The 13,272-nt window shown below is 46.3% G+C and overlaps 2 protein-coding genes across 3 annotated transcripts in view; one reads left to right on the top strand and one right to left on the bottom strand.

The window, feature by feature from the left end:
- LOC119291262 (vesicle transport protein GOT1-like) overlaps positions 1-2,684 on the top strand; it is a 3,094-nt gene extending 410 nt beyond the window's left edge. For both annotated transcript variants that reach the window (XM_037569991.1, XM_037569990.1), the window contains exons 2-7: positions 472-544; positions 1,399-1,490; positions 1,585-1,665; positions 1,742-1,839; positions 2,027-2,108; positions 2,204-2,684. In XM_037569991.1, coding sequence (XP_037425888.1) covers positions 514-544; positions 1,399-1,490; positions 1,585-1,665; positions 1,742-1,839; positions 2,027-2,108; positions 2,204-2,242 — 423 coding nt within the window. In that variant the 5' untranslated portion in view covers positions 472-513 and the 3' untranslated portion in view covers positions 2,243-2,684. The remainder of the gene's footprint in view (positions 1-471; positions 545-1,398; positions 1,491-1,584; positions 1,666-1,741; positions 1,840-2,026; positions 2,109-2,203) is intronic.
- A 250-nt stretch (positions 2,685-2,934) lies between these two features.
- LOC119291261 (probable protein S-acyltransferase 22) lies at positions 2,935-7,204 on the bottom strand. The gene is made up of 8 exons (XM_037569989.1): positions 6,670-7,204; positions 6,233-6,580; positions 5,862-5,930; positions 5,688-5,759; positions 5,298-5,426; positions 5,086-5,166; positions 4,456-4,647; positions 2,935-3,922 (listed from the first exon to the last, which is right to left on the bottom strand). The coding sequence occupies exons 1-8, from the start codon at positions 6,823-6,825 to the stop codon at positions 3,212-3,214; spliced, it is 1,758 nt and encodes a 585-aa protein (XP_037425886.1). The 5' UTR covers positions 6,826-7,204; the 3' UTR covers positions 2,935-3,211.
- Between the last annotated feature and the right edge of the window lie 6,068 nt (positions 7,205-13,272).

Raw genomic sequence — 13,272 nt, 5'->3', positions numbered from 1 at the left:
GTCTCGGCGTCTGTGATGCGTCCCCTCGATTAGGTGCCATCCGTGGCTGCGGGGCGGTGGTGATCTACGATTGCACGCGGCGGGGTCATCTGGGGGCTGTTCGTGTTTAGGTCTGGATTTGCCCGGCGAAATTCTGAGAGTTCGTCGGCTCGATTTGAATTGGACCGGCGTTTCGCTTTAGACTACTTCATCTTAGTTTATCACATACTACCCCTTACAAGTGCTTTCTGATGCCATCCTCCGGCGCAAAATTGCGCGCTCTTCCGTGTATCGAGTTAGGCAATTCATGCTCATCGGGTTGCTGATCTGTACTGAGGCTCCGAGATGCCATGTCGTCTCTAGATTTGAAACTTATGGCGATCGCTGATCCTGTTGACTTAGGGTTCGGTGCTCTTCGGGAGCTCTGTTAAGTCTTGCTGACGGTCCTGTTTAATTTGCACAAAGTTTTGTCTAATATCTACATGTTTGCAGTTGCAGGACTTCGTGTGCTCTTCTTCACCAGTGCCGTCTAAGATGGTGTCCTTTGAGATGAATGACCTTAAGAGTATGCACCTGGCACAATTCTTTTCAACTTGCGCTAGGCACTAGAAGTAGAACTGGTCTAGGTTTTCTTATCTGTTTCTACTCCATGTCTTACCATATTCCAGTTATGCCACCAAATGATACAAACACTGACAAATTACTTAGTCCGGGCATTCTATTTCTTCTAAAGGTTAGCTTATCCGTCATGCTTGTGGTACACAGTTATGTTGCTTTTCCGATGATTTGATTATTTTTATTATCAGACTGGAAGTGTCGAAACGTACCCTGTATGTCATATCTCCCAACAAATATTTATTAGTATCCCAATGCTTATCCTTAGTATCCCAATCGACTATGATACATCAGAGGTTTATTATGTTTGTTTCTACAACTGTGTAGATATGATATTACCATATAGCTAGTTGCTATTGAGCTGGACCAGTATATGAAACTCTAGGACGAAATCGTACCAGTTGGGTCTGCCTTGTAGGAAGAGTGAAATTATAAGATGTAGATTAGTGTAGATTTTGTCTTGGGGTAATGGTACTTGGATTATTTAGAATTGTTTTTTTACTCCCAGCACTATACATGGTGCCAGCTCCATGGTCTGTTCCAGTCTCCAATTGGCTACTGGTGATGCCATCGTGCTTGTTCAGTACATGCGAATGATCAGCTGTTGGACTTTTTAGCTGTGGGCAGCACAACCCTTTAAATTCGGATGTTTCTGGTATTTTGGTCCACCGATGCTTTATGTTGTTGCTTTAGTGACATTATACAAGTAATGTTAGGTACAATGTGTTATGTACTTTGCAGCTTAGACTTCAATGTGTTCTTCTCACTTGATGATTAACAAGACATGCATTTTATCTTCATCAGAGATAGGGCTAGGCCTGACAGGCTTTGGAGTATTCTTCTCCTTCCTGGGAATCGTTTTCTTCTTTGACAAGGGGCTTATTGCTATGGGCAATGTAAATTTCCTTTTCTCAATCTTCTCCTTGACCTTCTCAATAGATGAATTGACTAGTATGCATATGGTTAACCTTTTCTCATGTATTCTTTCAGATACTCTTCCTGTCAGGTTTGGGTTTGACAATCGGTCTGAAATCAACAATGCAGTTCTTCACAAAGCCTAAGAATTACAAGGTTCGGCAACAACTAATTTGTTTTGGTTGTTCTCCATCAACATTTACATCATATAATTAACAGATGTAATGAACAGGGTACCATCTCATTTGGCGCAGGCTTTTTCCTGGTTCTCATTGGATGGCCTTTCTTTGGCATGCTCTTAGAGGCATATGGTTTTATCGTACTCTTCAGGTTTGATTTTTTCGTTGTTTCTCGCTTGATTAAAACCTGCCATTTTATGTTTGGACAAAACCTGTAAAGGTTATTCAATGCTATGCTGATAGTATCTTCAAAACCAATGCGTTCACTAGAAAATCCATTATTCTGATAACAAGTTTTGTTGAATGTTTAATGGACACTGATTTGCATTCCATTGCAGTGGATTCTGGCCAACTCTCGCAGTTTTCCTGCAAAGGATTCCTATCCTTGGCTGGATTTTTCAACAACCATTTGTCACTTCGGTATGGATTTCACAGCACAGACATTTCCTTTTTGTTGCTGAGAGTTACAAGGCCTGATCTATATTCTGACCAGTCCGATTTCCCTTGTTTTGCAGTTCCTTGACCGTTACAGAGGGAAACGAGTGCCGGTGTAGTATCATTTCGCGCTATGTTTCTTTTGATGTAGCAGCTGAAGTTTTTTCCTTCCCTGGGGACAACAGCAAGTAGTTATGCCATCCTGGTCTTTCCCTTTACCTGTTTACTTACTGGCGACTGTCCTTTGTAAATTACACCCCCGGATGGTTTTATCAAAGACCAAGATGCAAATTGTCCCATGGTATGGGTTGAAGAAACTTCATAAGCGCCCGTACGATTCAAATATGTAGCTGTAGAGGGATGCTGTTGAAGTAGAAGCTACATCCTCTCTGTCTCTTTTGTACTTATGTTCAGATATAGATATTCCGTTCTCTCGAGTCTTGAGCTTGTGTTTGCTTTATTTTTGTGCGCACTTCATAGCTTGAAGAAAGGCAAATATGTGCTGGAACTGAAATTAATTCATGATTCATACAAACTTTGTAACTTTGTGGTTTTCTCTCTTTTTTTTCTCTTTTTGTGTTTGGCGCTTCTTACATGAGTTTAGGAATTTGTGCTCACTCTTTGCTTGCTGGAATGGGGCACTGTGCTCGTATGATTCAGTATTCAGTAGCGCCATTGTTTGCTATGCAAGGTTGCCATTGGTAGATCACATCATATAATCACCGGCAACCGATTGGCAGGTAAGGTATCTGTCAATCTGCCGTACCACTGATAGTCTGGTACGTAACGAACACAAGATGATGAGCGGTAATAGAGATAGATCATCAGACAATTTCTACTGAATTTAGCTTAACAACTGCAATCTGTCGAAACACACCAGAATGCTACTGTTAGCAACACACTAGCAGTTTGCATGAGCTAACATCAAATGAGCATTGCTCTAACATCACCACTAACAAAACCTAACCCTAGATTACAAATTAACCAATGTTTTCCCAGCTTTGCTCTGCCATATGCAGCGATTCTCCGGGTACCAACACCACGCAGCTTCTTCCTACCATTTCTGTTGGTCAGATGAGCACATATAACTAGCCTGATCTGCTGTTGTTAAGAAACCCTTCAGACAATGGCATGTGCTGGTCAGGCGCCGGTCCAGCCTGACCGGAATGCAGAAGCGAGTTAGCCCAGTTGGACGATCTGTGCACGATTCTCGACGGGATGCGGTCACTGTCTTCGCCTCCCGACGCCTCATACCCGTCGCTCGTCGATCTTGTGAACTCGATGTGGCTCTGAGCCGCATGCGGCGTAATAACTCCCAGCATTTCGTCGGCGGTGCATGAAGAAACTCGAAATGGGTGGAGATCAGGTGAATCGAAGCTGCTCTCAGACGATGAGACGGCGATTCTGGAGGATGCCGCGGTGCTTGGTTGGAAAGCGCTCCTCGCTTCGAGCTGCAGTGGGGCTAGACTGGCAGAAGCTTCCATTGCCGCATCGCTGAAGTTGCTCTCGGTGCCGCTTGCGGATAGCCTTGCTAGGGGATCGAGAGAGAGTTCGGCAGGGAATCGCCCCCTCCTGTTGTCATGGATGATCGGAGGGTCTTGTCTTGCAATAGGCTTCAGAATCTTGGATTTCTTCTTTGCCTGGGCGGCTGCCTTTGACACTTCCTCGGCGTTGAGGCGTGCCAGTGTCCAGGGGCTGATTTTTACCGTTCCATTTCTTCTTCTTGCTCCTTCCGGTATCTTCATCTTCTTGCTTCCAGGGTTCTGTGACATGCCAATCTCCGGAGGGATGACATCAAACTGTGCAGGAAAAAAGTGAACAGTAAGCATCAGCACATGTTTGAAAATGTCTTCATATTTTTTAGTACTTGTTGTTCAACACCAGTTGAGCTTCCTGAGCTTTGGCGCAATACTAACTGTGGGTATTCAAAAAATTAATTTTGGTTTAGACCAATAAACCATTCTATTGTTACATTATTTCAAACCAAATTTTGTATAGTTACTAATCTGACAACATGCTGGGGACTGAAAGGCTTTGTTGTTGTACTGATAGGACAACATGAGAGCAGGTGCAAATTCAAGTAGTTATTTCAAACTAAAAAGGCAATCACATTATATATCTGGCAGTAGTTTGCTTCATACTGAGAGCAAATGACATAATTCATTTATGACGAAACAACAGCCAATTATTCATAGGAAAATTGATGCGAACCAGACCCTGACAGATGGATGGAGAGTGCATCATATTTTGCTGTGCTTTCACATCCAGGATCTGTGTTCAATCTTGATTATCTATAGCTCCCGGTAGAAATGGATTATTTGTAGTCACATACCTGATCTTCAAGGAATAATCGTGGTGGAGTGCACCATGAACCACGATGAAGAGGACCAAAAGAACTTGCTGTGCTAAATCCAGTAACAGAACTAATGATAGACATCTGCGGACTTTGGTGACCAGCAACCTCTTCTTGCTGATCTTCCTCTTGCTCTCTCAAAGCTATGATGTAATCATATGTACTAATTCCCTAAATCAATATGAGAAGGATAGTAATTAACCTCAAGTTATACGGGAAAAAGACATGTTAAAATGAACAAATGCAAACTTCTCTTCCATGACATAACAGGTTGAGGAAATTGTACTTTCTGGCAACATACAGATAATTTTCTGACTTCATTGAATTCAGTTAAAGGAGATGGTCACCGTTTGCTGTCTTATCAGCCACAAATATGCCGAAAGAATTGGCAATAAAAGAAAAATGGAATAAGAGTTGACTCTGTTTGGGATTAGATGGAAGTAAGGATGAAGCAATAGCAAAATTATGGCCAAACATGTTTTGCACGGAAGCTGTCTTTTGATTTCAAAAATTTAGGATGAGGAACCCTCCTCCCTCCCCCTCTCCCTGTCTCGAAATGAAACAATGAAAAAAATCCACAGCTTCAGTGACAGTCTCAAAGTGATTTACCTTCTTGATAAGAAGAATATGGAAGCACAGAAGTTGAGCAAGCGGTACAGTCGCGATCATTGCTAGTATGGTGCAAGTAGCCTGTAATAAGTAAAATGTATCATCATCAGAATAGTAATATGTAATATAAACATTCAACGCTGTAAATAAATTTTTGCTTCATGCCTCAGTGCGGTAAGCATGTATTGGATAGGAAAATTATATAAACTCACCACGACAATTACAAATGCTACAGTTGAGAAGCTGCTTCCTAACTTTGAGTCAATCTGCCTTGAGAACTCCCCTCGCTTCACAATGCAGAGAATTATCACAAGGGTTCCTGACAACCACTGCACTACAAGCTGCCCAAGGTGTACAAACCATGGAGACCTGTCAATGATCAACCAGAATAAAAGGGACACGGAAAGAGAAAATCTAACTACAAGCACTTGCTAGTTGGTTGCATAAGTTATGATGACTATGAAGTTATGATTTCACCATCTCAGCAACTGAAGGTGAATGCAGTTACAGGGTAGCTATCATTGTTCTCAACTTATTACACTCTTTTGACTTTTCATTTTCAGATCCCATTGTGGTCAACTCATAGAGAGGCCCACACTTACCAGGAGAACAGCAGAAGTCATTAGAATGAAGAACCCTTTGTAGTTCCTTTTCCCAACGCAATTGTTGAGCCACTGTGAGAGAGCAAGAACATCAGGGAAAATAGGAACGTCGCATTCTTGAAAGGAAGCAGGGATATGAATAACAGGGCAGAGGACATTGAAAATGTATCTTACTCTGCAATGGTGATCAAAGCCATCAACACACTTGTCGCACACTCTGCAATGCTTACTGTTCTTCAAAACCTACATAAATACATACGAAGGTTTGTAATAACATGTCGCAGAAAAGGTGAAGAAGTCATGCCATTCCCCGTAAGATAGAGCTACCTAATGTAGCAATAACATTTGATTCAAACTACTACACACCATCTTGTATGTCTGACTACAACCTATCAGTAGTAAGTTACAGTAGTTCTAAAATTACATCGAATATCCTGACATTTAGTCCAAATTCATTGGCACTTGGCACACTAAGCACAACTTGGTGGAAACATGTAGAAGACAACACTTTGCGAAATTGCTCAATAATGTTGGACATGTCATACCTCTGCTTCGCATAAGCTGCAGAAGAACATGCCCTCCTCACTCATGTTCTCTTCAGAATGCTGGTCATCTGAACGGAGGCATCTTTTGCAGAGGCAGGAAAAGGGCAAGCAGACTAAGCAGAGCAGTTGAGAGCATCTGGGCCAAGAAGGCGAGTCCTTCCTCTCGAGCATGCTGCTCAGCTTCTCGCTGTTGTCAGCGGCATTCAGGCCGTGGTCCGAATCCATGTGGGAGTGGGACTGCCGCCCGTCCTTGTCCATCCTCGAGTGCAGCTTGGCCGACTTGCAGATGCCGGGGTCGCCGGGGTTCGTGGCGGCGCACCAAATGTAGAGCGTGACGACGCACGTAATCTGCAGGGAATTTGTTGCACCGCCGGCGAGTCACCGGATCTGTTGCTGGTGAAGAGGGGGCGGGGGTTGGGGAAGGTGGGTGGGCTCACCAGCGGGGTGTAGAGGCCCATGGCGACGTACTGGGAGGTCTGGCTGCCGACGAAGGGCAGGAAGAAGACGTAGAAGGCGAAGCCCAGCGCGGCGAAGACGGCTATCGCCACCACCTGCAGCGGGTGGTACGGCAGCTGCCACCCGTGCTTCCTCATTGCCCCCGGCGGCTTCTACTTCTTGTCCGGGGAGGAGGAAGAGGGAGACGGCAATGTCTGCCCGGGGCTACCGACGGGCGGCGAGCGGGGCCATCTGGTTCTGGTGTGCTCTCTCTCAGTCCCACTTTCCCCCTTCCGGAAGGCAGGCGAGCGCTCCGGTCCAGCGCGCAGGACCAGAGCGGCGGGGGAGCGACGAAAAAGGTTTGGTTTTTGTTACTTGTTTGCTTGTTTTTGGCCGGGGAAGGGAAGGGAAGGGGATGGCAGGGGGGTTTGGCCGACCTCCGATAATGGAGAGGCGGGGAGGGGAGGAGAGATTAGAATGGCATCCAATGCGTGCGCCGTCTCGTCTCGTCTCGAGGAGAATGACGACGGACTGCGCAGTCGTCCGTCCGGAGCAGCTTGTAATTAATTGTGGGGGAGGGTGTCAGTGTTTGCCTGGCTTTGCGCCTTCGGTTCCTGTGCTCGCTTCACTGCGCCCATGCTTTTATTACTCGCCCTCTTGACCTTTGTCTGCACCGTGGACGGTGTTTTCCGCCACGCCACGGCCACGGCCACGATTGGAGCAGAGAGAAGATGGCCATAAAGCTCTCCTCGCAGAGGAACCTTGCGCGGTTGCTTTCGCATCGTGATCCATAATCAAATTGTACTCCCTCCAATTTTTTAGGCCGCATATAAGATTTGGTCAAAATCAAACTTTGTAAAGTTTGACTAACTTTATAGAAAAAATATTAACATCTTCAATACTAAAGTTATATGTTATGAAAATTAATTTCATCATACATCTAATATTATTGATTTCATAGTGTGGATGTTGATATCTTTTCCAACAAAGCTAGTCAAATTTTACAAAAGTTGACTTTGACAAATCTTATATGCAAACTAAAAAAAACAGAGGAAGTACGTAGTAAGAGCAACTCCAACGTGTAGGTCTCCTCCAGCCAAGTGGATGGAGGCGGCGAGCGCTTTCGCATCGGCTCCGGATCCAACTTGGGCTCGACGATGGGCAGCGGCAGCGATGGCGGAGGCGGGTCGAAGAGTGGGGCGTGGACGGAGTCCCCTGCCGCCGACAAGGCAAAGGCTTGCTCCAACCCGCCCTAATGTGCGTCCTCCTCGAGTCGGCTACCCTCCAGCGCGTGCTGCAGGGCCTCCTCGAGGGCGACTTGGTACTCCGCCTCCGCCTCCATTTCCTCCGGCTCTACCCGCGGGGCGGCGGTGGAAACTGCGAGTTGGCGTCGACGCCTAGCCGTCGTTGCTCCTCTTGTTCGAGGGCAAACCAGGCCTCCCAGTTGGGGGAGTTGGCGTCGTACTTGGGCATCCGCCGTTACGCCGGCGTGAGCTGCGCCAGGCGCCTGCGCACCTCCTCGTCGTGCGCCCGCTGTGTCCGCGGAACCGCCGGCATCGGGATCTGCTGCGGATCATGCGGCAGCGTCACGTCGGGGTAAGGCAGCGTCTGCCTGTACTCTCAGTGCCACCGCGCTTGGTGCACCGAGATGTGCACACGCCGCCGACCTGGGCGGGCACGTGCCGGCGGCGAAGAAGGAGGGAAAGGAGGAGCACGGGAGGATGAGGCGCTAGGGGTGCTCTTGCTCTTGCCGCTGCCGGAGCTGCTGCCGAAGAGGCCCCATTGCTAGGGTTTAGGGTGTCGCTGGTGAGGAAGCACGAAGGGGTGTGGTGGGGGGCCAGATGTGGACGGGAGTGGATGAGGCCGCCTCCCCGCCGCACGCTGGGTTGAAAAACGATGCTTCCACTGGCTGACTAGTGGGTCCGGTGTCGGTGGTCGTCATAAATTAGACAATGGGCGATAGTTGGGTGGCGTCAAGTGGGACCGTGGCGGAAACCGACGAGACGTGCGGCGTGTTCACTTGGCGTCCGCACCGACGCATTTCAGGCGCAGCCGAAAATGGGTCGGCAAGTTGGGCCGATGTTTTTGTCCGCGCTGACTTAAAGTTGCTCTAATGTCCGTGAGAGTGGACAGACAAACAAAGCATGGCAGACAAAAATAGGGTGCGCCGATCAAAGGAGGACGCAGCTCCTCTGACGTACGGCGCACTCGCTGACGTATGGACCCAGACCCACGCGTCAGTGGCCCAACGTCAGGTGGCCGTACGTCAGGGAATCCGGCTCCATCAAAGGAGCAGGAGGAGGAAAATAGCCGCGATCACATGACCTGGCTGCTACGAGCCTATTCCTCCTCGCAGCCTAGACGATTTGAGTAAACAAACTTGCAGGCTTGGGTGGTGGTGCAAGTGTGCCCAAAAAAACGTCGCGGGAGCACGCACAGAATCTCTTTTTGCACGCTGAGCCGAGCGAGCAGACACCACCAGCTTTTGGCTGCCTCAAAAGCAGCTATGTATGTTATGCGTGTCCTCGTCGCTTTTTCCCTTCCCGTGGGGTGGGGATGGTGGTCAAACGGAATGGAATGCCAAACTGGCGCGGCGCTGCTTCGTTTCGTCTCGCTCTCGCATGTGACCCCGTCCGGGCGGGGCGGCCATGGGGGAAAGCCTTCTGGTCCATCACGTGCACATGCTACGTTGGCTGCTAGTACCGGTGATAGTGTGTCTGGATGGACATGGTCATGCACATGCTGTGTCAAAAATGGCGGTCCGTTTTGGGTTACATGCCGACGCCGTCACGAGTGTGGGTGCAACACGCACCACGTACTTGCGTTGCATTCGCGCACGCGCCTGTTAGCCTGTTAGGAATAGCAACTCAATATTGTTACGAGCCTAAAGTCAGCGTATATACATGTAGAAAAGGATGTAAAAAATCTAGAATACAAAACACCGAAGACCATCATCAATAGTACTACCTCCGTCTTGGTTTATTGGTCTTCATGGTAATCTATGTCAAATTTTAACCATAAATTTAACTAACAAAATGTTCATGCATGTCACCAAAAATTACGTCATTCAAAACTATGTTCAAATACGAATCCAACGATATAATTTTTGTTGACCTGTACTAATATTTTGTCAGTTAAATCTTTAATCAAATTTTAGCACAGATTACATATGGAACTAAAAAACCATGAGAGAGGTAGTATAACTCTAACCCCTCCCTCAAACTCATGGTGGATCCACAACACAGAGTTTGGAGAGGTGAAATTCATATTGCGCTCTAGTCTGGGCATCCGTGAAGAAGTCTGCTAGCTGTAACTTGAAAGGCACATACTGAAGAACAATAACATGATCCTGCACAGCAGCGCGCATAAAAAAAATATCAACACCAATATGCTTGTTAAGCTCATGCTTCATGGGGTCCCGCGCAATACTGATAGCACATGTACTGTCTGACAAGAGGGTGGTAAGTGTCGTAACAGAACACCAAAATCCTCCAGCAACCATCATAACCAAGCCATCTTTGTCATCGTAAGAGCCATAGCTCGCAACTCGGTCTCTACACTCGAACGAGAAGCTGCAGTCTGTTTCTCCTTCTTCCAGACAATGAGAACCACCACGAAAAACACAATAAGCAAAAAGCAAACGGCGATACGAAGGATCACTAGCCCACGTAGCATCCGAATAGGCATGGAGCTGGAACGAGGGAAAAAGAGATGATGAGCGATCGTGCCACGAAGATATCATAGAACACGAAGAAGGTGACTATAGTGAACTAAAGTGGGAGCAGAAACAAACTGACTCAGAATATGGACAAGATATACTTTTCTTCGAAAATAAAAAAAGCCATCAGAGGTGGAGGAAACCTCTATCCGACCAAGATCAGACATAAGAAACTGCTCACTAAAACATGCCCTGACAAAGGCAATGCACTCAGAATCATCGCTAGTGATGATCATGTCATCAACATATAGAAGAAGAAGAGTGCGACCCGAGCAGAAAGATGGACAAACGGTGTTGGATCCTAAGCACTGCCGAAAAACCAGGTGTAGTGACTAAAGAAGGAAAATGCTCAAACCAGGCGTGGGAGGCTTGCTTAAGGCCAGAGAGAGAGAGACGAAGACGACAAACTATGGCATCAAGAACTGAATATCCAGGTGGTGGTTACATAGAAACCTCCTCACGCAGCTCATCATTAAGAAAGGCATTCTTAACATCAAGCTGTGAAACGGACCAGTGGCAAACAGAGGCCACAACGAGAAGTGTGTAGATAGTGGTCATATGTGCCACAGGAGCAAAAGTCTCATCATAATCATGACCATGCTCCTGTTGAAAGCCACGCCACAAGATGAGCTTTATAACGCTCAAGAGAACCATCGGAGCGAGTCTTAATCTTATAGACCCACTTGCAAGTGATAGGACGAACACGGGGAAGAGAAATTAGATCCAACGTGCCGGTGCGCTCAAGGGCAGCAATCTCCTCTGCCATTCAGGATGAACAACAACATCTCGATAAGAAGTCGGCTCAAGCACAGTCGAAAAGACCATAGAGGGAAGGAGAATTCGATCAGGGGGCGAACAAGGCCGAGAACGAAGACCATAAGTCGGTTGAGAGGAGGAAGACGACACACCATAAGTAGAGGGCACATCAGTAGACTCATCCACAACATGTGGACCACAAGTTAATGGAAAGAAAAGGAGGAAAGAGGTGAAATCACCAGAGGTGGAGACGGGGAATTTATCGGTGATGAAGGTGGATAAGGGGAAGGTATCGATGATGAAGGTGGAGAAGGGGGAGGTACCAATGATGAAGGTGGAGAGTCATGCTATGAGGGAGGAGAAGAAATCATAGGAGAGGATGGCGTTGGATCTACAACAGTGGGACGAGGCGTAGGAATACTCGACACTAATGACCCACAACAAGTTTCAAACCTCATACTTCTTGTATGTGAAGTCATCATTCTCCATAAGATTATCATATAATCTTTTTATTTCTTTAATTCTTTTTTGTTTTCTTATTTTTTAAGATCAAAGCAAGAAAGCAAAGCCCTTACTCAAAACTACTCTTTATTATAACTTTCACACTCGATGACAAAGATAGATCACGAAGTAAAACTGAAGGACTAGATCATGCTAAAAACTTTTATTCTACTAAATCGAGATATAACCAAAAGATCGAACTAAGATAAATGATAAAGGTAAAGATGTGATGATGATACGATACCCGGGCACCTCCCCCAAGCTTGGCACAAGCCAAGGGGAGTGCCCATACCCATGTACTCAAGTCTCCTTCTTCAAAGGTTGTGATGATGAAGATGATGATGGGGGAAGCTTGTCCTCCATCTTCCAAGGCATTGGTTCACCATCGTAAAAAGATGAACAGGTCTCCGGGATCCTCAATTCTGCAGCCGAACTCATCCTCTTAAATCTGTATTCATACTCACAATTTTGGTTTTGGAGGTCATAGATCTGGGCTTGGAGATGCTCGATTTTCTCATGAAGCTTGAAGATGGACTCCCCGATGTTCTTGGCGTCTAGCTTGCGATCATGGGTAAATTTCGTGATCATTAAGTGATTGGCGTTGAGTCCATGTTCCACCATCCCTTGGCACTTGAAGACTTGCTGCTCCATCGCTTCGAGCCTGGTCTCCACGCTTCTGGTCTTCTTTGGCCCTTGAACATCCCGGATGTGCAGCACCCCTCATGCATCTCAATGGTTTGAGGGTGTTGCAGCACCTCCGCAAGGTAGGGGTTGATGACCTTCTCGAATAACTTGTCCTTCAGAGCGCTTGGGGACGACATGGCGATCTAGTTCTGTCAGAAAAACAGCTCGAAACAAGAATGGAGGATAATGTCGTGGTATGGTGGTCAAAACATTTGAGAGATTATATAATGAATTGTTACTGACCAAAAGAAGTATCCTTCAAGAAAACGGAGTCCAGAGGGCACACGAGGTGGCCACAAGCCTGGGAGGTGCGCCCAGGGGGTAGGGCACGCCCCCAAGGCTTGTCGCCTCCTCATGCACTTTTCGGACTACTTTTTAATTTCCCAATTTTTTAAATATTCCAAAATGGAGTAAAATTGCTATTGGAAAAGTTTTGGAGCCGGTTTACTTACGGTACCACATACCTACTCCTTTTCAGAGTTCTGGAGCACTCCGGTAGGTTTCCCTTATGTACTCCGCCGGTGTTATGGTATTAATAATATTGGTTTCAACATTTATGAGAGTACCTGAGATATAATGTTTGATTTTTTGCCCGTTTACCACCTTCGGGTTATTTCCCTCGGCATTGTTGATCTTGATGGCACCAGAATGATAAACCTCCTCGATAATGTAAGGCCCTTCCCATTTAGAGAGAAGTTTCCTGCAAAAAATCTTAAACGAGAATTGTACGACAAGACATGGCACCTACATTGAATTCATACTTTTGTATCCTTCTATCATGCCATATTTTAACTTTTTCTTTAAATAACTTGGCATTTTCATAAGCTTGGGTTCTCCATTCATCAAGTGAGCTAATATCAAATAACCTCTTCTCACCGGCAAGTTTGAAATCATAGTTGAGCTCTTTGATTGCCCAATAAGCCTTATGTTCTTGTTCAAGGGGTAA

The sequence above is a fragment of the Triticum dicoccoides genome, chromosome 4B (assembly GCF_002162155.2).
Source record: "Triticum dicoccoides isolate Atlit2015 ecotype Zavitan chromosome 4B, WEW_v2.0, whole genome shotgun sequence".
In the NCBI taxonomy this organism is placed as follows: domain Eukaryota; kingdom Viridiplantae; phylum Streptophyta; class Magnoliopsida; order Poales; family Poaceae; genus Triticum; species Triticum dicoccoides.
Note: the sequence above shows the minus strand (reverse complement) of the source record. Positions and strands in the feature narration are given on the sequence as shown.